General features: G+C 40.2%; 1 protein-coding gene across 1 annotated transcript; it reads left to right on the top strand.

Annotated features, from left to right (window-relative positions):
• Positions 1–848: 848 nt before the first annotated feature.
• Positions 849–27,710, top strand: RRP12 (ribosomal RNA processing 12 homolog). Its single transcript, XM_032225257.1, has 34 exons — positions 849–1,060; positions 2,658–2,884; positions 7,490–7,573; positions 8,038–8,114; positions 8,723–8,828; positions 9,191–9,307; positions 9,459–9,597; positions 10,201–10,328; positions 10,644–10,739; positions 10,823–10,914; positions 11,002–11,113; positions 11,315–11,415; positions 11,531–11,645; positions 12,252–12,394; positions 14,825–14,946; positions 15,548–15,612; positions 15,752–15,914; positions 16,139–16,293; positions 16,464–16,531; positions 16,986–17,082; positions 17,952–18,110; positions 18,228–18,308; positions 19,433–19,538; positions 20,901–21,008; positions 21,404–21,561; positions 21,894–21,985; positions 23,159–23,317; positions 23,470–23,642; positions 23,780–23,881; positions 24,623–24,672; positions 25,141–25,219; positions 25,721–25,788; positions 26,515–26,597; positions 26,824–27,710. Exons 1-34 carry the CDS (start codon positions 922–924, stop codon positions 26,924–26,926), a joined length of 3,867 nt encoding a protein of 1,288 aa, XP_032081148.1. The 5' UTR covers positions 849–921; the 3' UTR covers positions 26,927–27,710.

The raw sequence follows: 27,710 nt of genomic DNA, 5'->3' as shown, positions 1-27,710 counted from the left end.
AACTCAGTTATTGCTGTTATTATTATGCTTAGTCAGCCAGATGTTTAGACTGGATTTGACGTTTTTATCCACTTATCTACTCCTTCCCAAGGACCTGGGATAAGCAGATGTTGTTTGATTAAAGTGTTAAAGGTTATTATTAATATTACCATCAGGGAGAAGTGTTTTGGGGATTCTCTTGAATGTCAAAATAAATTATCTGCCTGACTTTAAGTACAGTACTGTGTCCCTTTATGTTTTCTCCCCAAAACCCTTTGGGAGAAAAATCTTAGTTCCCCCCCCCCCCACTTTCAACCACCTTTCCAGACAATTATTATAAGCTTGCATATCCTTCAGAACTTCACATTTGCATAATAGCAATGCTGCATTGGTTGTGCTCTTAAGACAAATTCTATTCGGAACAGCCAAGTAGATGTAGAATCAATCAGAAAACTTCAGAATTCTGCTGCGTTAAGATTTCAAAAAAATGAGGGGGAAAAATAAGCTGCTTTCCCTGCCTGTTTTATTTACACCAGTGTGGACTTCATCTCCCAGAATCACTTAAATTACTTTAAGATGTGTGGACTTCAACTTCCAGAATTCCCTAGCAACAATGCTGGCTAGAGAATTCTGGGAGTTGAAGTCCACAATCTTAAAATTGCTAAAAACATTGATCTACATGAACGTGCAGGCCACAGTTAGAAGGATGTGCAGGGCCAAGAAGGAATTGTAATCCAAGTCGCAAAAGAATAAGGAGGTCGGAGCTCCCGTCTTTGCCTTCTGCTTTTTTTTTTTTAACTAGCTCGCAAAATGGAAGAATCGGAAGTTGGTGTTCGGTACGGAAGTGGATAACCGGAATTACTTAAAATAGAGTAAAAGTAGACGCGGCACGTGGTTTGGGTCTTTTGCTTTGGCGAGCCGTGGCGAGAACCGAGCGATATTATGGGTCGCTCGGGCAAGTTGCGGTCCGGTACAGCCGGTAAACTTAAGCGTTGGCGCAAAGGGCACAGCAGCGATAGCAATCCGGAGGGACGGCGTTACCGCCTGGCCGCCCGTGGTCGTCTACTCGCCCCCCGGTCAGGTACGTAAAGGAAAGAGCAGCAGCCGCCAGAGCCACGGAAGCGATGGCTTTAATTCAGTTGTGGTAGCCGATTCTTTTCAGATGAAATGCTGATCAGCGACAACTGCAACTCCTTCAGCGTTAATGAGAAATTACTATTCCGCGCAGGAATGTTCTATGAATGTTGAGTAAAAATAGATCAGCCATGTCTATTTGCGAATGAAACACATACATCTTGAAGCTATAATAACTTCATCATCATAGAATCATAGAGTTAGAAAGTACCTAGGAGAGCATGTAACCTCAGTGGCCTGTTAACTCAAGGATCCGCTAAAAGCCGGGGTCACCATCCTTTCGGACCTCAGGGACCACTAAATTGATAATTTTAAATCCCGCGGACTACTAATATGATTTTTTTTAAAAAAAGATAAATAGTATTTAGTACAATATAAAACATGCAAATAATGTTTCTGTGGACCACCGAAATTTTCTCATGGATCACCACTTGGTGACCACTGTGCTAAAGTATTTGGACAAATGGCTGTCCCATCTGTGTGAAGGTCTCCCATGAAGGGGAACATACCACTTTTTGAGGAAATCTGTTCCACTATAGTTGAGAATTATTGCTGTTTAATATCTCTTTTCCCTTAAGATCTATGGTGAACTTTCTTTTCAGTCCTATTTAGACTACAGGGCTCACTCAGAATTCTGGATTCTAAGTCTGACCAAACCAAGCAAAATAGATGGGACTGTACAGCCTTTGACCTGGACTTTCTATTCTTACAAATAGGTCCCCCAAAAGTGCCTGCCTGTTTAGTAGTTTTACTGCCATATCAAACCATGTTCAGCTTGGAATCTGCTTGGGCTTGTAAATACCAAATTCTTCCATGGATACTTAAGCCCCTATCCTATACTTTTGCCCTTTATCTCCCCCCCCCCCCAATAAGTGTGACTTTATATTTCTTCCTGTAAAGGTTTGTCCTGTTTCAGCCCAAGCTAGATCTTTTTTAATCTTATCTTTATGTCCAAATCTGATAAAAATGTATCCTCAAACCATTCATGTCATTAATAAAATTATGTAATCATTTAGCCAGTTTTGAATCCATTTAATAGTTTTTTTCATCTATCACATATTTTAATCATTTTTAAATGTATCATGAAAGATTTTATCAACTGCTAAGATCAAGAGTGTTATCTGTCAAAATCTTCAATAGATCACACATCCTTCTCAATGTCATTCCCCCAATCTATTCAGTTCTGTTAATAAAAGTGAAAATTATTTTGTGGTATTTATTTTATTTCACCTTTATAAATAACTTAAGGCAGTGCACATTCAAGTACTCCTTTCTCCTATTTTCCCCACAATTATGTTAGGTGAGTTGGACTGGGCTGAGAGAGTGACTGGCCCAAAATGCTGGTTTTTGTTAATTGCATTCCTATTCAAATGCTTACAAATATACTATTTAATCTTATATTAGGGTATGGTTTTGAAAAGCCATGTGTAACTTTCTATTTTGTATGTCTTTAGGCAGCTTGGCTTATTATTCATGAATTTCTTTGCATGGATTATCTGATAGTGATGCTTCAAGAGTTAGCTCAATGTTTACCTTTCTCACAGAAAACAGTAACCTGACTGTAGATGCCCTGAAACTACATAATGAACTGCAATCATCAGGACCTGTGCCTAGAGAGAATGCAGGGCCTTTCGTTGGGGAAGATAACAGTGAATCTGCTAAGACTCACAAATCATCTGCAACATTCCTGAGTGGCTTGACTGACTGTACTAATCTCACCTTCAGCGGAGTGCAGCGTCTTTGGGAATCCAATTCTGCTGCCCATAAGGAGGTATGCGGCTGCCAATTTTTATGAAAACCAACAAATGTTGTAATTAACAAGATTTTCATTATGATTTTTCCGCAAAGGGCTAACTTGATTACATCTCTGAAAAGAGTATAGAATGTATAGAAGGGGGATAGAATATTAGGAAAGATCAAGAGGAAGTCTTAATGCTTGATAAAAGCTTATATTCTTAATACTTCCAAAGGCCTAATTTTGTGACATTCTGACTATGTAAGTAAGAAAGTAAGTATTCTGAACAAAATATACAAATGTGTGAGTTTCAAAATTCAAATTCTTGATTAGATAATAAAAATTATCAGGAGGACCGCAATCTATATTTTTATATAGATTATGCCAATGACTTCAGCTCTCCAGTCATTTCCCTCAGATTTCAAGACCTATTATCATGTTTGCTGAAGAGATAATGTACTGATCAGCTTGGAAGGTGGAGAAACATGCCACTATTCACGTTGCAGAGCATATCAGGCAGCAATATATATGATGGTTTTGAACCTCTGTTTCCTGACAAGTGTTAAAATGCATCTTAAAAACTAGAAATCTGGAGGGATAATCCTAACTGATCTTGTTACTCTTTATCAGTAAGTAATGCAATGATGTGAGAAGTCTGTTGTGGTGCACTGAAATCTGAGAAATTGAGTTCAAGAACATTCTTGGAAAAGAGACAAATACTATTAATAGAAAAAAAGGGGTATATAACTTACAATGTCACAGAAAGATGCATGTGGTGGGAGGGGTATGAAATGATGGAAAGGGCAAGGAAAAATATAGTTGGTTACAGGAGCAGGTGCAAAGGTTATGAGAAAAAACCTAAAGAAAGATAAGATCATAACCAAAAGTTTTTAAGGGTGTCATATTGCCATCACGTGATGTATCACGATGTTTTTTCCCTTTGCGAAGCTAGGGTGGGTGTGGCCTACATGTGATGCATCCAGCCCACAGGCTGCCAGTTGGACACCCCTGGAATAGACTATTGGGATAGTGAAGTGCAATAGTCCTAATAGGCGGGAGTTGTTGAACCAGAAAGGCTTAGCTGATAAGGTTGTATTTCTAATGGATTGGACCATTTGTTTTTTGCTGTTTCTTCATTGGTTATAATAACTGCCAAAGGTACTGTATATAGTTAATATTTCTTTCATAGATCTCCAGAGATAGTATCCATCTACCATTCATTAAGTAAATAGATTAGATTAATAAGACTGCCTCTTCGATTCAGTCTTCGATTTGCCTTCGCTCGGTGAACACTCTGATGGAGCGCAGGAGTTCATGGCCTCCATGACAGCCATGGGCTTGACCCAGGTAATTCGAGGCCCAACCCACTCAGCGGGTCACACACTCGACCTCGTATTCCTCTCGGAGCAGTGGATTTGTGATCTTGGTCTGAGGGGTAATGAGATCATACCCCTGTCGTGGTCAGACCACTGCCTACTGAGGCTAGACTTCCGGAGGCCAAACCCCCACCGTAGGGAGGAGGAACCGACCAGGTGGTTCCGCCCCAGGCGACTTATGGACCCCCTAAGGTTCCAGACGGAGCTTGGGGATATTCCTGATACTCTCGCCCACAGTTCGGCGGAGACTCTTGTTGCTGCCTGGCACTCGGCAGCATCGGAGTCTCTTGACCGGATTGCGCCACTACGGCCCCTCCGGGTCGGCGGATCCCGGAGGCCTCCTTGGTTCACCGAGGAGCTCCGGGAGATGAAGCGCTGGAGGAGACGCCTAGAGCACGTGTGGAGGTCCGATAGGTCCGAATCGAACCGAGCACTTTTGACAGCATGCACCAAGGAATACATCCGGGCACTAAGGACAACTAAAAGAACACACATTGCCACCTTGGTTGCGTCCGCCGAGTCCCGCCCAGCCGCCCTGTTTAGGATAACCCGCTCCCTTGCGCTCCCTAGGAGGGAGGCAGGGGACCCCTTGCAGGGTAAGGCTGAGGATTATGTCCAGTTCTTGGCGGACAAAGTTGCTTGGTTTCGGTCGGACTTGGACTCCACCCCTGCAGATCCAGCCGAGACACAGGGGAATAACTTGGCAGACCATCTCTGGGTTGAGTTTCAGGATGTTGCCTCCGGGGATGTGGACAAGGCTATGCGAGCTGTGAGCGCCTCCACCTGTATACTGGACCCGTGTCCCTCCTGGCTGGTTGCCAACAGCAGTGAGGTGACACGAGGCTGGATCCAGGCGGTTGTTACCGCCTCCCTTCGGGAGGGGCACTTCCCCGCCGCACTTAAAACGGCGGTGGTGAGACCCCTCCTGAAGAAACCATCCTTGGATCCAGCCGTTCTTAATAACTATCGTCCAGTCTCCAACCTTCCCTTTGTTGGGAAGGTTGTTGAGAAGGTGGTGGCCTTCCAGCTTCAGCGTACCTTGGAGGAAGCTAGCTATCTTGACCCCTTCCAGTCCGGCTTCAGGCCCGGTTACAGCACAGAAACCGCTTTGGTCGCATTGACCGATGATCTCTGGAGAGCCAGAGATGGAGACCATGCGTCCATCCTAGTTCTCCTCGACCTCTCAGCGGCTTTCGATACCATCGACCATGGTATCCTTCTGCGACGACTGCGGGAGGTGGGAGTGGGAGGCACTGTCTTGCAGTGGTTCTCCTCCTATCTCTCGGACAGGTCGCAGTCGGTGTTGGTGGGGGGGCAGAGATCGTCCCCGAGGCCCCTAACTTATGGGGTGCTGCAGGGTTCGGTCTTATCCCCCCTACTATTCAACATATACATGAAACAGCTGGGTGAGATCATTCGGAGGCACGGGATAAAATACCATCAATATGCGGACGATACACAGTTGTATCTGTCCGCCCCGTGCCAACTCAATGAAGCGGTGGACGTGATGAACCGGGGTCTTGAGGCCGTTAAGGACTGGATGAGAGCTAACAAACTGGTACTCAACCCAGACAAGACCGAGTGGCTGTTGTGCTTCCCTCCCAACAATTTGGCCAATATTCCATCACTCAGGCTGGGGCGTCAAAATTTATACCCCTCAGACAGGGTCCGCAACTTGGGAGTCCTCCTGGACCCACAGCTGACTTTTGACCACCATTTGTCAGCTGTGACCAGGGGGGCATTTGCCCAGGTTCGCCTGGTACGCCAGTTGCGGCCCTACCTGAATCGGGAGGCCCTCACAACAGTCACTCGAGCCCTTGTGATCTCTAGGCTGGAATACTGCAATGTGCTCTACATGGGGCTGCCCTTGAAGAGCATCCGGCGACTTCAGCTAGTCCAGAATGCGGCCGCGCGAGTGATCGTGGGCGCACCACGGTTCGCCCACATAACACCGATCCTCCGTGAGCTGCGCTGGCTACCTGTTGATCTCCGGGTGCGCTTCAAGGTGCTACTTACCATTCACAAAGCCCTCCATGGTAGTGGATCTGACTATCTGAGAGACTGCCTTCTGCCAATTGCCTCCCTCCGTCCCATCAGATCGCATAGAGTAGGCCTCCTCCGAATTCCATCCGCCAGTCAGTGCCGACTGGCGACTACGCGGAGGAGAGCCTTCTCAGTTGCAGCTCCGACGCTTTGGAACGATCTCCCCGTGGAGATTCGTACCCTCACCACCGTCCAGACCTTCCGCACAGCCCTCAAGATCTGGCTATCCCGTCAGGCCTGGGGATAAGATCCGAACCTCGCCCCACCCGAATGCTGAATGAATGTTGTGTTTTATCGGTTTATTTTTTTTATTCACATTTTTTTTCTTTCTTGTGTTTTGTCTTACACTCCCTTCCCATTGATTGTAAGCCGCCCTGAGTCCCCACAGGGAAAAGGGCGGCCTATAAATGTCAATAAAACTACAAACTACAGTCAGCCTGGTAAGGGAGGGGAGGAAGCAGGTGTTCTTGGTAGCATCTCTGCTTCTCCTGAACAGTTTATCCCTTGAGTCCTAATAGTTCTATTATTTGGGGAATGATTAAAAACTTGCTTTACCATCAACCATTTGGGGTTTGAGATTTCTGTTATTTTTTAACTGTGTTTGAACAAAGTTTCATAGGCTGGGTTAATTTATTTTGAACCTAATGTTTTTATATATATTTTAATTAGTGCTACCCAGAATCAATATTGATATGGGTGGAGTACAAATTACAGAAATAAATGTTTATTAAGTAATAGCTGTACATTTTCCACTATTCTTCTATTACCATGGAAGAAAGGAATAAGATGGAGGATACCCAAGGTTTGAATTTTCTTTGGTGTCTCATCTTTGATACACTGTCTGGGTAATAAATGCTGCTTTGTTCACAGCAGCTGTACCTTGTTTCCCTGAAAATAAGACCACCCCGGATAATAAGCCCAATCAGGCTTTTGAGCACATGCGCTAAAATAAGCCCTCCCCAAAATATTGCAACACAGCAGCAGCCATGAGGTGACCACGCTCACCGCCTCCTGCACTTCAAAAATAACAAGACCTCCCCAAAAATAAGGCCAAGCACTTATTTTGGGAGTCAAAATAAGACCCTGTCTTATTTTGGGGAAAACATGGTAAGAGCTTGATGAAAGGATCAGCAAGTTTTGTGTATAACTTGAGGAGTATTTTACAAGCAGTTTTAAATTGGATGAATAGAGTTTTTGACTCTTTAATTTGGATTTCTTATAGATATGTGCAGTATTGGCTGCAGTCACAGAGGTAATTCGAACACAGGGTGGCACAGAAAGTGAGACAGAGTATTTTGGTGTATTGGTAAGTATCAAAGGAAATACATCCAAATAATAGCCTGGCAATTCCAGAACATAGAAGTATAAAAAGTAATATGTTTACTAAAAACAGAATAATGAGAATCTAAAAATATCTGAAAAGCTACGAATTCCCTCTTTATGCTGCAGGTTTTCATTTTGCTCCCTTGAATATTCTGTAATCAGCTTGTTTTTTTAAAAAAGTACCCTTCCCTCTCCACATTTTGATCTCAGAGATTTTCATTGGGCATTATAAATGTCCGTGATCTGATCACTGATTTGAAGCTGGAGAGAAAATATCTCCATGTTTTTGACTGCAAGGGGCAGTGGGGCAAGGTGAGGCATGGAGAACCAGCAAGTATCAGAAAAACAGTGTATAGATAGGCTAATGTAGAGATCAGTTTCTTTCCGGATAAAGACACATGCAGCCACCATTTCTCTGCTTTCCTGAGTTGTGTTATGTCTCCTTAGATGACTACTCTGGAAGCTGTGGAATCTCCTGAATCCTTGGCTGCTGTTGCTTATCTCTTAAGTTTAGTGTTGAAGCGGTGAGTTCTAGGAACACAACAAGCATTTTTGATGAATTTGGGGATGCACTTTAGGATAATTCAGAGAAGAAATTAAAAGGAATCAAGGAGAACACTATAAAATTCTGTGCAACAAAGTTGGTTTCTTGGGCAAAGATACTACTATAAATTAGACTCTAGATCTTGCAAGGAGTCAGTGATAGATAATCCTTTTAAAATTTACTTAAAGGAAATGTTTTAGACTTATATATTCTTTTTTGTGTAAAACATATTGAAACTATTAGTCATTTCTTCTACTATGTTCCGTTACCACTGTAACGGTGTCCAGTTTGCTTCCCCCTTGAATTTGTTCTTGCAGTAGGTAGATGAGGGATGATTAAAAGAGCACTATATGCTGTCTCTGTACGTGTCCTTATTTTATATTTAACAACGGGCATACTAATGATGCCTTACAAGAAGGTAGTCTGTGTCATCATTGCCTGTGCATCTTATAAGTGGGATTGCAGGTGTAGAAATGCAGAGTGCCAAAAGCGAGTTTAGTTGCATGAAATCACTGAATGCAAAAAACAGTGGAATGCTTCTTACTAATTCCTCTTATTGATTCCTCTCATATTCTGAATTTTCCCCAGGGTACCCAGCCCTGTGCTGGTCAAAAAGTTTTCTGATACTTCCAAGGTTTTTATGGGAATTCTGGGCTCACAAGCTTGTGGAGACTCTAATTTGGCTCTACGATGGGTAAGTACATCAAAGAGGCCATCTGTGTGTTATCTAAATATTATATATAGGATGCTCTTGTTAATAATAGAATGTTTCCTGCAATGTTCCCTATATTTTAAGACAGAACAAATCTGTTAGAAGCCCCTTTCCTCAGCATTTTGAACTGTACTGTAACAAGTATGTGAAGAAATGCTGGATTGAATTAAGCCTACTATTGCACTTAAAAGAACTTGCTGTTGCTTAATACCTGTTGTCAGGTACATTGAATTTAAAACTGAACTCAAGGCTTAAGTGTTTTACAGACATGTCAGGAAACATGCTTCTTGTGTTCTAGTGTTCTTAGGACAATGCCTCATTTCTATCCTTTATCTCTTTATCAGATCCTCTCTTGCCTAGCTATATTGCTACGAAGACAAAATTTGATAACATGGAATTACCCTGTGACAATGCAAGTTTTCCATGGTCTTCTCAGCTTCACTGTCCATGTCAAGCCCAAGGTGAGTTCATATATTTCATATATATTTTATACGGTTCATGGTTCACAATTTTTAAAATCTGATTGTTAAATGGCCAGTATAATATGGCTTGAAGCTGGGCAAACATTCTAGCCTAGTTTGCAGCCTCTCCCATTTTTCTTGTCTCCTTCAGGTCCGCAAAGCCGCTCAGCATGGTGTTTGCTCTATCCTCAGGGGTAGTGATTTCCTATTTGGAGATGGAGCTCCTTTACACCACCCAGCTGCAATTTCCACTGCTAAGTTTTGCGTTCAAGAAATTGAGAAATCTGGAGGTATTTAATTCATGTGATAAGCTTTTCCATTTATCTTTGTTTGTCCCTAATTGTGATCCCTACATTGTTCCTCTGAATTCCCCCTGAAACTATATATTCTGGTTTCAAAAACAGAAACAGAAACTTTTTAGCAGGAGAGTTGTGGCTATGATTCAGAAACTGGATGAAAGGGCAAGAAGCAGGAGAATTGCAGGTATTCTGCAGTAGGACAACTCTGCAACCCCATGCAGAACTCCTGGATAAGTGATTTGAAACTAGAGAATTCCTCTTTTTTATCTTCTAAAGCAAATTTGCTGAAAGGTCAACTGTTTTTCCTAGAAATATGTTTCCATTTTTATTTATGTCTAATCATCCTTTTCCAAGGAAGGATCATTTTAATTTAATCTTTTCAAGTAAATGTAATACTTGTTCCTAAAAAACATTCTTATGTTGATTTTGTTTATTACAGGATTTTAATATTATATATTTATTCCACAACTTTGCACAATCCCAAGATGTTTGTAAAATTAGCTTGAAGACTGGAATGCAAACTTTGCAAGGAGCAATAGAAAATACGTTATGTGTTGAGAGAAAAGTAGGACTAATATTTGTTTGACTCCTCAGGTGCTAAGGAGGCCACAACAACTTTGCATATGCTGACTTTGCTGCGTGATTTATTGCCCTGTTTTCCTGCTCCAGCTGTCAAATCTTGCTGTGAAACCTTGCTTCGAGTTATGACCCTCAGCCATGTAGTAAGTGTTCCTCCTCTTTTTGGTCAACTTTGTGCTGCCTTTTGAATGCAGTATAGTCACAAATGTGTAAGCCAGTTGGAGGACCAGCGAGCTTCAGTGGGAGTGAACAACAAAGATGTATTATCTCTATCTACTCCCCTTAATACCTTGGCTTAGCCTAGTTGCAAACCCAAATGCCTCTCTTGTCGGAAATGGATGGGTTGCATCATACTTGATTTCCTAGTTAGCGGGATGGGAAAAGAGAAAAAGGAAGAGCAATGATTTTCCTATTAAGCTTAATTGTTATTCATTTTTCTTCTCCCCATCACTGCCCAGCTAGTGACAGCATGTGCTATGAAAGCTTTTCATAGCCTCTTTGCTGCCCAGTCTCCAGTGGGTCTGCCAGCTGAACTTAATGCCCAGATTATTATGGTAAGTAGTGCATTAATTGGGTGAAAGCGGCACAGCCAGCCATGAATGTTCGATTAACCCTTTCTGTTGTTCTGCACCACCAGGCTCTTTATGACTATGTACCCAATGAGAATGACTTGCAGCCTCTGTTGGCCTGGCTGGCTGTCATGGAACGTGCACATGTTAATCTAGCAAAGTAAGGATGAGATAGTAATGGCACAGATTTATGTGGGAATTAAGAAATGCTGTTCAGATAGTCAGAAATAACTTCTTTTGATCTTAGGTTGCAGTGGGATCTGTGCTGGGCTCATCTTCCTCGTCTCTTCAGCGCAGCTATGAACTGTTTCCTGTCTCCTCACAGCCAGGTGGTGGATGCTGCTGCCCAGACTCTAATGGTATTACATTGCCCTTACTTCTAGATGTAGAGTGCAAGGAGCTATATTTTAGTAACTTTGTTTAATGTAAGAATGGTGGGGCATTTCCACATGCAGTTTTGTGATGAAGCATTTCCTGCATTGTCATTGTTGGCTTGTGTGCTCTTGATCTGTAGAGAACGTGGGTTGATGCAAATACAAATGTGAATTTGCACGATTCAGGTTTTGCTCAATGAATGTGTGGCCCCTCATGTGACAGAACAAGGACTTGTTTCATCTGCAACTCCCTCTGGATCCGCTGCTCACATTTGCAAGATGTTCAGGTACGTGAAATAGCTTGGTTGGTTGCAGCAGTTTAACAACCTCCTATTTATGGTTTATTACAAACCTAGAATGTTGAAGCCTCTTTTTTGATTTGCCAATGGATGTTCTTTTCAGAGCAGTGGAAGAAGGTCTGACATACCAGTACCACGCAGCTTGGGCCTCGGTGTTGCAAGTGCTGAGGGTTTTCTTTGAAGCATGTGGGCAGCAGTATCATCCTATAATGCAAAAGGTAAAGGAATGCTGTAGGTCATTAACATTTATGACACATGAAACAAGCAAGACTTTCCCAAGTATCCAGATTAAGAATCTGTAGAGAGTAAAGCCTTTGGATTATTGGCTGCTGTTATCTGGATTTAAGAGCCTAAATAGGGAGATAAAATGTGAGTTTATACTATTAGTATTGGAAGGCTAAGGATTTGAACCAGTACAGGGAGAGATTTTTTAGAATGATTTTCCCCCACTGGATATGAAGGTGCTGCAGCTGGAATTTCTGCAGGCACCCAGCTGAAAGAATTGAGTGCCTCCAGAGCCAGGTACAATTCATGTTTTCCAGGGGAGAAGACTCCAACAAACAAGACAATGTATGAATAAACAGGCTTTGGACTTCTCTTGTTAATCTTTTGTTCTTAATTTTGTTAAGCATCTTCCAAATTTACATTATTTTAGTGTGCTGCTTTTTTTCAAAAGAAAAAAAAAGATTTATCTTTGGGAATTGTACTGCTGAAATTCAGCTAAGAGACTCTAAAACCCATTGGTTGCCAGCTATGCTTAGAGGATATGAAAAATTGTGATGCTTTTTCCTGTGTGATCCTTTCTTATTTCCCTTTTGCTGCAGTGCCTACAGTCGTTAGCTGATCTGCGCAGCTCCTCACATTTTCCCCACACTGTGTTGCTTGATCAGACTCTGGGAGCCGCAGTAGCCACAATGGGCCCTCAAGTGGTGCTGGAGGCTGTTCCCCTAGATATTGATGGCACAGAGTGAGTACAGTTTCCATCTTCGTGTTTGCAAGGCCAGTGCATGTGATGTTTCTGTATTATTGTTCTGCCTTCTGGACTAATTTCAGAATTGCCCCAAGCTTTTAAATTATAGAGGAAGGAGCAATATGACTTGTAATTCCATTGATTTTGCAAAGATTCTGAATGCCACTCGGTTCTTCAAAGCAATACCCCCATTTACCCTTATTTATAGAGGGTTTTCTTTGCAGTTGCACAAGGCATTAAGACAGCATCTGCTGATTAATGTAGGCATAGAGCAAAGCCTGCCGATTACTTAATCAAAAATCAAAAATCAAAATTAATGAATTTAACAAAGCAAAAAGAAAAATCCCTTTCATATTATTTTAGTGATCATTCTTATCTGGTTCGTAAGTTTTGATTGTGCTTTTAAGTTGCTTTTAAAGACTGTAGCACTGAAAAAGAGAAATATGCATTGAAATGAGTACATAGATTGAAGGGACAAATAAGAAACACACATAAATGTATTTATTTAGAAATTATTTATTAAATTAATAAATAATATACAAATACATTTATTTGTAAAGTGGTTTTGTTTTGTATGGTTGTTTTGGTTTTCTTAACAACTGAGCTTTTCTTTCAATTGTATATTCTATGATGACTATTTTTTTATAAGGAATATCAGATGTTATCCTTTCTAGACTCAGATTTCTGATCCAGCTATAATAGTTTAATATTATTGGCATGGACTGGCAGCAATTTTAGGGAGAGGTTTTATTAGACATATACAGTAGAACTTTTACATGGTAAGCATGTCTTTTACATTGAGCTATGGCTATAAATTGTAGCTTATTCCTTTATCAGTTGATTTTTATACAGTTACTTTGGTATTACTGGCATATAACGGGGACAAAAATGTGGCACTCAGAATAAACATCTCATGCTTTATGTAGAATTTTTGAAATCCTACCATCAAATAAAGCAAAGATAGGTGGAATGGTTTTGTTAAGCAACCCTTGACACTTGCCATGTTTTATGCTGCACAACTTAATTTTTGTATTCTTAATTTAAGTTTAATAGAACAGGCTGCCAATCACTAGAGGTATTTGAGGGGTCATTGGATTGAGAAGGAGTCTTCTTGTGGTTTGAGTATATGAGTGCAGATTTGAAAGAGCTTACTACTGACCCTTGCCTGTTTTGGATCTCAGCAGCTGAAATCTGCATTGGTGGAAGGAGAAGAAGCACACGTTTTTTGTACGCGTGAACTTCACTTGCCAAAATTCAAGCAGCCTCAGAGGTCTAAATCCCCCTCTCCCCTCCTTTGAGGAGTTCTCTGCAGAGGTGGGAAGAGAAGGATTCAAAGCTATGTCTGTGCTTAAATTTCTTATTTATTTATAAATTCATAGCCTCCTCCCCGCCCCCCAATCTTACCTCAAGGTAACTCTGGACAGTTTACAATCATAAATCTGAAATCTCAGATCAGGGGTGGGTTCCTGCCAGTTCTAACCTTTTCTATAGAAGAGGTTCCACAAGTCTACAGTGCCGTTTAGAACCGGTTCCAGCTCCCTCCCCCCACCCGTCCGCACATCATCAAGATGAAGATTGAGAGGAGGGATTCTGGGAGTTAACATCCACAAGTCTTAAGGCTTTCAAGTTTGAACATCCCTGGGGTTTTTTTCTAAAGGGTTAGGGGTGCAAGGGTCTTGTAACTTGACAGCTTTAAGACTTGCGTGCTTCAAATGCCAGAGTTTCTGAGCCAACATTTTGGTTACTAAGCAAGAGCATTGTTAAGTGAGTTTCACCACATTTTACAAGTTGGCCACACCCACCCAGTCACATGGCTGGCAAGCCACTCCTACAAAGCAGGCCACACCTACAAAGCAGGCCACACCTACAGGAGAGGTTCTAAAAAAAGTTGAAACCCACCACTGTCTCAGATCCATTTTGGACTTCTGAAATTCAAGCATGCATGGAGCCCAAAATGCATCTCTCCCTATCTCCTTGCCCTTTCCTTGCTTTGCCTCCCTGCCTGAGAGGGTATGTGTAGGGAGGATCTGAGGTTCACACTGAGCTGAGATTTCCTCTGGTCAGATAGTCTTTTCACTTCATTGACTTAACAACCCAGGAGATTGCTTAATGCCACAACCAGGAGTGCCAAGATTGCAGTCATTGAATGAAGTGGCCATGTGGGCATTTTGCTTAACAGGCTCTTCGTCAATGACTACTATTCTCCTCCCAATTTTGGTCATAATTTGAGGATTATCTGTATGTTCAAGAGAAACTAGGGAACCGTCTGACCATGCTAAATTGTCCCTTTGGATTTTATAGTTCTGTGACATTGTTGTGGCTAGAAACAGAAAGCATTGAGAAAAGCATATTAGGACTCAAATCAAACATATTCACTGGTGGTATTTCCCATGTCCTCTTAATTGTGTACCATTATATTATCTACAGGGAGACACTGGATTTTCCTCACAGTTGGCTCCTTCCTGTGTTCCGAGACCACATCCAAAGTGCACCACTTGCCTTTTTCTCCAGTCATTTCCTGCCACTTGCTGCTGCTTTAAAAAACAGAGGTAATTAGACATCCAAGTAGGACAAGCCATATTACTTCCAAGTTTTGGACATCAAAAATCATGTGACAAAATAAACCTGGAGAATCCCATCATCTTTAAAATGGAGCTTCCCAAAAATAAAACTTAGCTTCTCAAAGGTGATTTTTTCTTCCCTAGGAGATTACAATTTGGACTACTTGGTATATATAATTTTATAAAAATCGAGATTTAAAATAGTAGGTTAATTGGATTTTTTCTCTTCTCTCTACATTGTGAAAAGTTTTGGAAGGTATTCAATATACAATTGATTACCAACCATATTTAAACAAATATGTGTTAAGTATCTCGTGATAATTTCCTGATCCTCTGTGATATTGCAGTGGCATGTAAATTTAGGATATTTTGCAGAACCAACGTTGTCAGTTATTTTTCTAGATTAACTGTCATGCAAGGATGGAGGTGTGTTGCGGAATTAGCTTCCAGCAATACAGCTATTATAGTCATGAACAATGAAGAAATTGGGAGATAATAGTTCAGTTGCATCTGGAGAGCCTTTTGTTCCTCATTCCTACCCCTGTGCGTATTAAAACACAATTACAAATAGATCTCTCTCTTTTTGCAGCTACCGAACTTGGCCAGGCGGGTCAGGAGTTAGAAGCTAAGATCTACAATACGCTCCAGTGGCAAGTGAGGACTTTTGTTTTGGGGTGGGTGGGTTTCTTTTCTTTTCTTTTGTTTGATAGCTGGCATAAATCATATTATGATTTTGGCATAGGAAATATCAATGAAGGTAAAAGGTGTTGACTTTGTCTTTTTTGTCTTTCAGATCTGGACCATGCTGCCCAGTTTCTGCAACCATGCTACAGATGTGGTACTCTCATTTAAAGGGCTGGCTCGCACTCTAGGCACAGCCATTAATGATTCTTCTGAACTGCGGCAGATAGTGTGCCAAGCTTTGCGCAGACTAATTAATAAGGGCTGCCAAACAGGTAAAGATGACTTGTTAATTGCCGTATTGGCAACATCTTCATCTCATTTCCATTTGTTCCTAGATGGGGGAAATAAAGGATTATGATGTAATCTTCCCAAGATTTGTCTGGGGTTGAAGCTTCTGTGGTGGAAAGGCCTGGCAAGAGTCCTTGTTAAACTGCCTGAAGATCTTTGCACTCACAATAACACTTTCTTCGTTCCATTTCTCTGCTTCCATTTGCAGAGGCTGAGCGTGCTGAGGTTGGACGCTTTGCAAAGAACTTTCTGCCCATCATGTTCAATGTATACAGCCAAGAGGATAATGATAGTGCGAGCTCAGTGCACCGGCGCTCTTTGCTGGACACCATCCGATCTTACTTGACAGTTACTGACGCAGGGGTGAGCAGCAATCTTTGGGGGAAAAATATGGGTCTCAGAATTCACCGTTTGCTAGAATACTAAAACAGGAAGATTGCCTGAAGCTAAACTGATTTATGGTGGTATGTGCTGCTGGTACTGGAAAAACAACCCTCTATATAGATTTTTCCCCCTTTTATCTTTCACTGCAGCTGGTGAATTCCTTCCTGGAGAAATCTTGTGAGAAACTGACCAGTTCTGATAGTTCAGAATTCACTAGGTAAAGTTTATTTATTTATTAGATTTGTGTGCCTCCCATCCTGCCTAGGTGTAAAGTTACTAGAGAGATAGACCTTTCCTTGTGGTGTTTTCTTCTACACTTCAAGTGGATATGCTCAGCATCTACCTTATATATGCTCCAGAAGATAGGACATAAACCAGAGTTACCTATATCAATCTCTGAAACATTTCCAAGCATCTTTTATTTTTAATCCTGTTGTCTTCTGTAAAACATGGGGAGATTTTCTCCCATTCCATTAGATAAGGTGAGAAGGAAATGAGGGATAAAATAAATGTCAGGGTGAGCTACATAGCTTTTCCATTGCTAATTCTAGTCTACACCTGGTAGCTTTATGCCATTAGGAGAAGAGTTAGTCATCTTCTATTCTGAAAGAGTTCAAATTCATAAAGATTATTGGGATTGTGTTTTTTTAACTGTATCCTCCTTGCCATAGGCTTTCCATTTTGGATTTAGTGGTGGCTATGGCTCCCTATGCTGACGAATCATCTCTGCATGCTCTGTATGGCAGTATACTCCACTCCTCCCTGCAAGTGAGTTACTGTTCAGTTGTTGGGTTCTATGTTGTGACGCTTCACACAGCGACCCTGCTGCTTTTGATCAGTGAGGCCATCAAACTGAAGGAAGACCTCTAGATAACATACATGTAATCCATTTTCATGGGGCTAGTGAGAATATGTTTTATTAACTGAGGCAGCCATTTATTTTTAATTTGTTGTACTGATAGGAAAGACATTTATTAGATTATTATTAAATGTATTAATACATTTTTATTTAAACATCCTCTCAGCCACTTGAAATTGCTCATTTGTAAGCTTTTTCCACATAGCTTAGGCCAGGCCAAAACAGCATGGCAATGGCATTTATTTGATTGTTGGGTTGTCTTGAATTTATTTGTCTTGTGTGCTGCTAAATCCTTCAAGACTCCAGAGACCTTGTAAGAATAGATATTGAACAATTTATATATCCAAAATAATAGCTTGAGAACACTTCACTCACCCCAAACAATAATATACAAGATAAATAAATTAAAAGCATTTCCCAAATTCAAAGGCCCACTAAGATTGCATTATTTTTGTCCATTTGGCATCCCCTGGGCAACACTGTTATCACCAGCAAATCCTTTCAACCCAGAAGCCCCCTACAATTAGCTCTGTTAAACCTAGTTGCTACTCCACAGCCTTACAAAATATTCTCAAAGTAGCAAGCACCAGCCAAATAGCAGATCACTGATTATGAACCAACTGCACTTTCCAGATGGTCTTTAGAAGAAGTGCCCAAAATACATCTGGGGTGAGGGTCGTCAGGATATGGTGTCTCCCTTTCAAGGTTATGAGGATTGAGTCCCTGTGCTTTTTATATATGCACATTATATATTTTCAATTTGATCTGATTATCCTAGAACAAAGATCATAGAATACAGAAAAAGATTTATCGGGTGCTAGAGGAAGTGTGTGCCTCTGACCAACCTGCGTGTCATAATTTTGTGAAAAGTCATTTGGAGGAACTGAAGAGTGCTCTGTTGGACTCCTTAACCAGTGCAACTTCACCTGCCAAGAGAGTAAGGAAAAAACTTTATACCATCCAAAGTAGATAAGATGCAAACTATGAAGGGTATCAATAGTGATGGCTGGGAATGTTGTGTACATTTCCATATCACTTTTTTTTTTGTTCTTAGCCCCGGCTGAAGTGCCTCTTCCATATTATCAAACAGCTGACAGTGGAACATGAAGATTTTGTCACAGCTCTGGTGCCAGAGGTGAGAGAGCACACAGTAAAAGAAGGGCTAGCACAGCCCCGAAGAAACTGGAAATTTGAGTGTAGAATTATGTTGGCAGAAGATGGAGAAAAATTAAGGGCGTGGAATGAAGTATTTATTATTTTATTCATTTATAAAATCTCAAATCTGCTTTTCATTATAAAACCATCCCTGATCTTTGACCATGCTATTTAAGTACGCTTAAAACAACTTCAATTTTGAAATGCAACAATTTCACAGTAAAAGATCTCTGAAAATATTGTAAAATTATTAAACTATTTACATCAAATAGAATAGAATACTTTATTGGCCAGGTGTCATTAGACACATAAGGAATTTGTTTTTAGTTCAAAAGGGGTAGTAAAGAAGATGGAAAGGATAATAAAAAACATTTTGCAATGTGAGTAATATGCTTAGACATAAGACATAAAACATCAGTAACAAATATAAGATGCAATATAAATTTGTATGAATCCAGTTGACTCTGAAAGCTTGTAAGGTTCTTAGCAAACTTGTAAAAGAGGCTTCTACATTGCTTTCTGTTTATTGCAAACTTTAGGTCTTTCTCTAAGCAGGGTCGTATTTCTGTTCTCTTGTAATGGAGTTAGCATCAGAGTATCCTGGAATGTGTCACTACTACCTTTTGCAGGGGTTATGCAAATCAAAGATAACAACTTTGTCCTTGATTGAAGAGTAACTCCATTCAGTGTTCAGTCTGCTTATTTTGCAATAAATGTTGCTGAGGAGTTAAGGGATCTGTGTTTAGGTTTAAATAACACTTCAGCAATAATTAAAATATTTTCTCATTAATTAGTCATATTAGTAAGGAATTATACATTCCTCAAAGTTAAGGAAATCACCTACACTACTGAAAACACTTTATAGCCATCCAGTTCAGTCTTTCTTGAACAATAATTACTGCGGTAGGAACTTTCTAAATTAGTTTTGTTTTGTTATTGTTATTGTAATTGTAATTGTAAGCTTTAGAATAATGGTTGGAATTCTAGCCTCTTAGTTTTTCTCCCCTCTCTTTTTAAACGAATGATAACTAATGCAGATATTAAACTTAGGATGGAGGCAATGGGTAAGTGATAGACTGTTGACCATCTCTTTGCTCTCTCCAGGTGATCCTCTGCACCAAAGAAGTTTCTGTGGGTGCCCGCAAAAATGCTTACAATCTGCTGGTAGAAATTGGCCACACCTTTATACGCTTTGGTCTCACTCCAAATGGTGAGTCCCCAGTTTGCTTATGTGGGGTTTTGCATTAAAAGGTTGGTTTTCTTTGTCCTTCGTTTCCAAGCTTGGTCTTCTCTGTCTCCTTTCTCATTTAGATAATGCATCCTTTTTCATCTTGAGTACTTCATTTTTTCCATGTTTACCACTGAACTTCGTCTTATTGCTAGTCTGTACAGGTAGTCCTCGACTTCCAGCCATTTGTTTAGTGACCATTCGAAGTTACAACAGACTGAAAACTGTGACTTTTCACTGTTTTTCACACTTATGACAGTTGCCACATCCCCAGAGTCACGTGATCAAAATCCGATGCTTGGCAACTGGCATGTATTTAGGATGGTTGCAGTGTCCCAGGATCATGTGATCACCTTTGGTGACCTTCTAGACAAGCAAAGTCAATGGGAAAGCCAGATTCACTTCACAACTGTGTTACTAGCTTAACAATTGTAGTGATTCACTTAAAAACAGTGGCAAGAAAGATCATAAAATAGGGTAACTGTCTTGCTTAACAGCAGAAATTTTGGGCTCAATTGTGGTTGTAAGTCAAGGACTACCCATATAACAAAGTGTTCCTCATTAAACCACAATGCAGTGTTTCTTTTAATTTCAGTGTCTGTGAATCATGCTAATTATAATTCCTTCAAAAGCCCTGCTTAAAACAAGTCTGCTCCAGTATAATCTTTGTATACATTTAATGTTCCTATTTAAAGAATTAAATTAAGCAGAATTAAGCACTGGATTGCAGAATTCTAAAATGTTGATTAATTTTTGCAAATGAATAAATCCAGATTTGTCTGGTTATTGTGCACAATGTTGTAAGGCCTGAATTCCAGCCTAAAAGTATGTCATCCCTTTTCTGCAACTCTGGTCTTCATTGGCATTATCTCTTCATTTCCTAGATTTTCCCCACTTCCTTAAGGGCATCAAATTCTGTGTCTGAGATTTATAACCATGACTAAAACTCTGCACTTATCATCTCAGTCTCCGATATGCATTGCTTCCCATCATTTTCCCTTTGTTGCCTGTCTGTTGTTCTCATCTTAGAATGCTGTCTTTCATTAGGTCAGATCATGATCCATCCATCTTAGTGGCTCCTCAGGGTTTCATTTTGTATTTTTAAAATATGACAAAGTTCAGTTGAGCTCTGACCATTATCATTTAGAGGTGGGTGAACGCTGATATCCCGAGTTAACCTGCTTTAAGGTTTTAACATGGTCTCCGCAAGTTTTTTTTTTCTTGTACAAATTTATGTTCAATTATTGGTGTTCTTGTGAGGCTTTTCATTAGTCTTGTTATAAGTTGTTTTCTTGAGTACCTGATGTATAATTACAATACAAATTCTCGTATGTGTCCTTTCAGAGGGAATGCAGCGTTATCTCCTCCTGATCTATGCTGGTTTAACTGGCTCTGTCACTATGATCAGCTGCACTGTGCTTGCTCTTACCCGTCTACTCTATGAGTTCAAAGGTGAGAAAATAAAGGCTGTCAATTGGTTTAAGTAAGAGTTTATACCACCAACAGTTCAAAGCAGAATCTCTTCCTTATACTGGTAATTGCTTCAAGATAAAAAAGGCTAATTATATTTTGGGGGCTGCTTTTAAACTGAGCTGGGTTGAACATTTGTACTGATATATCTAAGATGGTGTTTCTGGTATACTGACTGTCTTGAACAAAGAACTGTAAACCTGAAGTTTCCCAGCACAGTATCTGTTGTTGGCACTACGGGTCCTGGCAGTTTACTACTTAGCTGCAGAATTACTTGTGTCTGGTAGCAACTCAAATGATGCTATTGTTTCCCTATGGCTTGAAAAAAATCTGATCAATTGAAGTTTATACGTCTAATATAACCCATTTGATTGCAGAATATATTGGGTCAGATGCTCTGGAGCAGCTGGTGAAACATGTCTGCCTCATGGTAGGCTCACGGACTCGGGATGTTGTCAAATCAGCTCTGGGGTTCCTTAAGGTGACAGTGCTGCTCTTGGACACAACATTGCTGGGTCGGCACTTGGAGACTATGGTGAGAATGGGGAAGTACACTGAGGGTCAGTACCTTAGGAATGAAGAGGGGCCTAGTTTACATAATAAAAAAAGAGAAATATGGAAATGTATTTAAATCCTTAGAACTTGTCTTGTCATAAGGCATTCTGAGTTTCTTGTTGTCTGTTGAAATCCATTAATTCATCTTTTGTCCAGCTCTGCGTGGTATTCTTTCCTTCCTATTGCAGTTGGGAAGTAGCAAGATACTAGTCCAAGGTGTCAGTGTATGTCAGGGCAGATTGACAGGAATGGCTTATGGGGAGGGGAGGTGTAGAGAGTGCCCAAATTTTAAAAGTTTGTGTTTTTCTACAGTTAGAAGCCATTGGAGGATTGACAGATGACATGAGGCGCCACTTCCGTATGAAGCTACGAAATCTTCTTTCCAAATTGATCCGGAAATTTGGGTTAGTGCTGACTTTAAAAGGGGATAATATTGTGGTGATCAGAGAGATAAAAAATCCACCTCATTACATTCTAGAAATATAGCTCAAACAGAGCCTTGTTATCTTGGTTGGCTGGACTTGACACAGCCCATTTTAGATACAAGGGTATGTGCATGTGTATAAATAAATGAACATACACAAATAGAAGTTTGCAGTGGAAAATGAGGCACCGAGGTCTGCATGTATTTCATGGGGATCTGCTCATTTTTGTCTAGCATTCCTCCTCCTTCCCCTGAAAGTACTTTTAGTCTAATCCCAGATAAGATAATAACTCTTTTTTGGCCCTTTCCATGCAGAGAAATAGCAGGGAGGTTGGTGTGGTGCCGATCAGGGGTGAGGATTGCCGCTGTGCAATCCTCTAGGTGGTGAGGTTTGCCGCCGTGCCTATCACTGCCGCCCATTCGCCACCATTCGTACCGATTGGTGGCGAACGAGCCACATTGATTCCCGCCGCCTACAACAGCAGATCAGCAGTATTCTGGGAGCTAATCCAACCGCCAATCAGCTACCCAGCAGCGAAGACTCCAGCATTCCCTGTTGGAGGCAGCATAGACGGAGGAGGCAGGCTGTTTGCTACAAGGACACTAGCCAGATGAATACTGGATGGATGCTGGGAGGCAGAGGCAGATTTTTCCCCCCTTATTTTCCTCCTCTGAAGCTATGTGTGTCTTATAGTCCGGAGCATCTCATAGTGCGAAAAATATGGTAGATTATCCACATTCTTAGAATGTATGCTAAACGTGTTTACAAAGATTCAGTGCATGTGATTAATTAATTTATTGTTTGTTTTATAACTCAATTATGATATTCAGACAAATAGAACCACAAGTGTTTTTCATCTCAGTCACTTCATCTCCATTCATGTTCAGAGAGTTAAGGGGAAGAGTAGCAAACTTGTTTGTGGAAACCTGCATTTAATTGGCATTTTAAACCTGGTTTTGTAGAAATCAGTTTACGTTCAGTCTCTTTTTGACCAGTATTTGCACAGTTGAAAGATTATTGAATTTGGCTGAAAATTTACAAGCTAAATGAAATTATGTGAGTTTGGATATTTGACTAAATTCTATGATTGGGGGTGATGTTTATGAAAGAAATTGATTTCCATGATTTTGGATTATTATTTTGACTTCCTAGGTTCGAGCCCTTGCAGGCTCTGCTTCCTGAATCATATCGCAAAGTATTGCTTAATATCCGTAAGGCAGAATCAAGGAACCGCAAGCGACAAGCTGTGAAAAGGGCTGCAGCCACTTCTGCAGAAGAAGAAGGAACATTAGCACCACCTAAGGGAGGCAGGTACGAATGAGGTGCATGCTCAGAATCTTAATGTCACACTAGAAGGGAGATTAAGAATATTTTTAAGGCTGATTCCAAGTGCTTTGGAACATGAAATGATCTATGGACTCTCCATTAATGAGCCTGTGTTGTTTCTATGCTCTTGTTTGTAGCATTGAGGATATCTTGGCAGACTCAGATTCTGATCTAGAAGGTGAGACAGACAAACAAAAAGGAAGAGCAACTAGGAAAGTGTTACGGCAACAAAGCCAAGCTTGGCTTAAGGAGGGAGAAAGTGATGAGCCTCTCAACTTCTTGGATCCAAATGTGGCACACAGGGTTTTAGGTAAGATGAATTTTGAAGATGGCCCATTCTAAGTTCATAGTATTTAATTCTTCAGTTTGATGAGGAAGATGATCGATCAGTATCTCCAGAATCAGACGTATTTTTTCATAAGTCTCTTGTGCTGTTCTATTATGTAGCTACCAGGCCAGGCACTGCCCAAACTGGAAAAGTTAAACATGATTTCAACTTATCAGCTGATGGTCGCTTAATCATATGCGAAGAGGAAGAAGAACCTACAGGTACAAAAATTCAGCAGTTGATTAAATGCACATCAAATAACTATCCAGTGATCATTGATTACAGAAATAACTAAAGCTATTTAAACAGAAGGAGCTATACAAGGAAGCATTTTAGATGTATATATCCAGAATGTCTTTAATGTAATATCTTGGTGCTTATGGGATATAGAACCTCGGAACTTCTCAGTACAGAATTTAGATGATTTCTAACACTGGCATTAAAAAAATACTGAAAAGTGCAGAGAAAAGCAACAAAAATGATAAAGGGCCTAAAGGCTAAATTGTATGATGAATGGTTGAGGGAGCCTATCTAGCCAATCGAAGAGAAAGATTAGGGGACACAAGATAGCTGTTTTCCAGTACGTGAAGGGCTGTCACAAAGAAGAGGGGATTCAGTTATTTTCTAGGACACCAGAAGGCAGGACAAGAAGCAATTTGTGAAAGATTGTTAAAAGAGAGATCCAACTTAGAAATAAGGAAAAATTTTCTGACAGTGAAAACAATTAATCAATGAGTGCTCCTGGGGTCACTGGACATTTTCAAAAATAGACCAGACAATCATTTGACTAGGATAAATCTCCTGACTTGAGCAGGAGGTTGGACTAGAAGACATCCAAGTTGCTTCCAGCCCTTCTACTCTTTCGCTTATCCCTAAGTTTTATGAGAAGGATTTGGCTTTAAAAACTATGTTTTAAACATATTTTGTGTTGTCTCTGATCTCTGTTATGCTGTCTACCACAGGGCTGAATGAGGAGTCAGCAGATATAATGCAGGAAGTTGGAATCAAGAATGTAAGTAAAGAAGGGGAGGAACAAGAATTATTGGCATTCCCTTTAAATATTAAGAAGTGTTTATACCAATACTATGTAATTTGTTTAAGAGTTGAGTGGCATGTTGGGGACCATCTGAACCAACTCAAAAGAACTAAATTTGATTTCATTAAAATTAAATGACATTGAAATGATCGTTGCAGTCACATATTTTTCCCCCTTATGTTACATTCCTGGTAGGTTTGGCAACATCTTTGGTAGATGTCAGGACTGAATACAACTGTGGGTTCGCAAGTTGTGTGTCTCTACTTTGCCCATTAGGGTTGTGATGGCTGGATCTCAGATATTTGGAGACAATTATATTTGACTTATCATGATAGATTCCCTGTTGCCATTAAATAATGCAGGAAAGAAGAAGGCACAGAAATCTATAAAGAAGATGGTGGATCCTATCAAGGGCTGCTTTGATGCATGATCTCTCTCTTGCAGAAGAAAGCTCGGAAACGTCGATTTCGGGAAGAGGCAGATGATGAAGGGCTTCCTGCTGATACACAACCACAATACAAAGGTTAGGATGTTCCATGAGGTCTGTTATGGAGTGAGCCACCATTGCATGGATTCTGATATACTTTGGCATGGGGAGGTCGGGTAAAATAATTATCTAGAAATAAGGCCTTGATTAAAATCAGTTGTGTAGGTACATATATATGATGAAAGAACCTCAGTGTGGCATCCCTCTGCTTCCTTTCTAATCTTGATGCTTTGAGCCAAAGCTTAAGTAAAAGGTACTGGTTATTTTGTCAGGATATTGATTTTTAATTGATTTTTAAATGTATAGTTTTTATTTATTGTTCTAAGGTTTTATATTGTATTTTAATTATATGACTATGATCCACATAGAGTCACCACAGTGAGAAGGTGGCATAGAAGTTTAATAATAAATAAATAATTTCCAAGGAGTGAACAAGGTGGTTCTCTTTTTTCAAGCCTGAAATTCTTTGTAAGAATTATAATCCAATTTGTACTTGAGCGTTTAGTTATCCTGGTCCTGTTCATTTATTCTTCATAGCGGGGGGCAAAGGAATTCATCGGCCTGTTAGCAAGAAGGCAGCACCTGGGGCAGAATACAAAGCAAAGGTAAGATCATAAGGTGATTGATTGGGGCCCAAACCTGATGTAGGTATAGGAAGTTACTTGCTTTCCTATTATAGAATTATCTGTTATAATCTTGTCAATTGAACCATTAATTATGATAACCTCATATGATTTGTAACAGAAATGGAAACAAAATTTATCTCTATTTGGAGCATATTCTTTAGGCATAATTTAAAATAGGAGTAGGGAATTCCACCTTAAGAATTGAGGTCTGAGATGACTTTTCCTTCATACTATTTCTCGCCTACTCCTCTACATTGTTAAAGCAACTTCCAACGTTTCTTCTTCAACAATTCCTCAAAGTATTCATATCTTTTTAGCAATCTAAAAAGATACTGGGGGGGGGGGGAAATAGGCCCAAGCCCTAAGAAGTGACAGACCATACCTCTTGCACTCTTTCTAGGGAAGTTGAGTGGAGTAGATTAAACAGGAAAGACCATATCCTATATCTAGAATCAATTCATTTTCATATTGGTAAAAACAGGATTATATTGGTAATCCAATATAACAACATTATATTGATAACAACAGGACTGGCTTTTAAAAAAAGTTCTCATGTTCAGATGAGATTTGGTATCAAGATAGTTCTGAATAACTGACGTATTAATAAATGTCAAATCTTTTGGAAAGTTAGTGGAGAAATGGGCTGCTACCATGCACTTTACTAGATTGCCTATCACTGAGCACAGATTCTATTGTTTCTTATAGAAAGGCAAAGGTGACATCAAGAAAAAGGGCGGGCTGGATCCTTATGCATACATCCCACTGAACAGAGCAAAACTAAACAGGAGGTAAGAATGGTGAAGAAGAGTGGAAAAGGTTGCTAGAAACCCAGCAACCAGTGATAACGTCCAAGTACAGGAAAATCCCAACTCAAAAGAGTATTGTTTGCTATAATCCATGTATTTTATCTCCAAATATATAAATTCCTTTTTTACTCCCTTAAACATTTACCTGATCAAATGTAGGCAATACTGATTAGCCTCAGTAGTGATTATCATCTATTCTCTCTGGTAGGAAAAAAGCCAAACTTCAAGGACAGTACACGAATCTGATGAAGGGGGCTCAGCGTGGTGCCCAAGCAGGCAAGAGACTCTTCAAAAAGCAGACACATACCTGAAGGAGAAAAGGCGACGCAGAAATGGACTGTGGGTCTTGTTGCTGCTATTCCACTCACTGAGTTATTTCTAAAAAATGGAATGTGCTCATTATTCCTGCGTATTGGCAATACCTATTGTTTTCAGCAGAAAGAATAGTAAAAAATGTATACATCCTCCCTTTTGTTATTTATCGATCCTCGTAATAGGGGTTTTCTTGCCAGTTGTTACTTTAGTTTCTTCCACAGCTATGAGCAGTATGAGCAGAACTAGAACTTTGGGGAAAGAGACTGATTATTGCTTCCTAGTGAACACTTGAGCAATACATAATATAATAAATTCTGTTTTTTCAGTATAATATAGGCACTGGTCCCGTGAAACCGTTTTTTCTGTCTATTTCCTTTCTCTATTTGAAACAACTTGCTATTTTCATTTTGTAACTACTACATTTTCATTCTCCAAGAAGTCTAGATTTATTTGGTAGTAGGTAAGAACAGAGGTAAAGGTAATAAAAACAAAAGAATTATTATTTCTAAGGAGAACTTGTGATCTTAGCTTCTGAATAAAATGGTACTTTTATTGCTACTATCAGACTAGACTAGATTAGATTAGAGTAATTGGAACACTCTGATCATAACTCCAGATCTGAGAATAAGTACTGTTATGTGGAAAAGCTAATTTCTGCAACCAAATGTGTGGTTTAGGTTTTGCACACATTTTCTGATTTGCTCTAGGCAAGAATTTTAAAAAAGCCTGCCTCCCAAATGTGAAAACAGTGATCAGTGGCAATAATTTTGTTCTATTCTA

Source organism: Thamnophis elegans, chromosome 10, assembly GCF_009769535.1.
Source record: "Thamnophis elegans isolate rThaEle1 chromosome 10, rThaEle1.pri, whole genome shotgun sequence".
Classification (NCBI taxonomy): Eukaryota; Metazoa; Chordata; class Lepidosauria; order Squamata; family Colubridae; genus Thamnophis; species Thamnophis elegans.
This window is presented reverse-complemented; position numbering and strand designations above follow the sequence as displayed.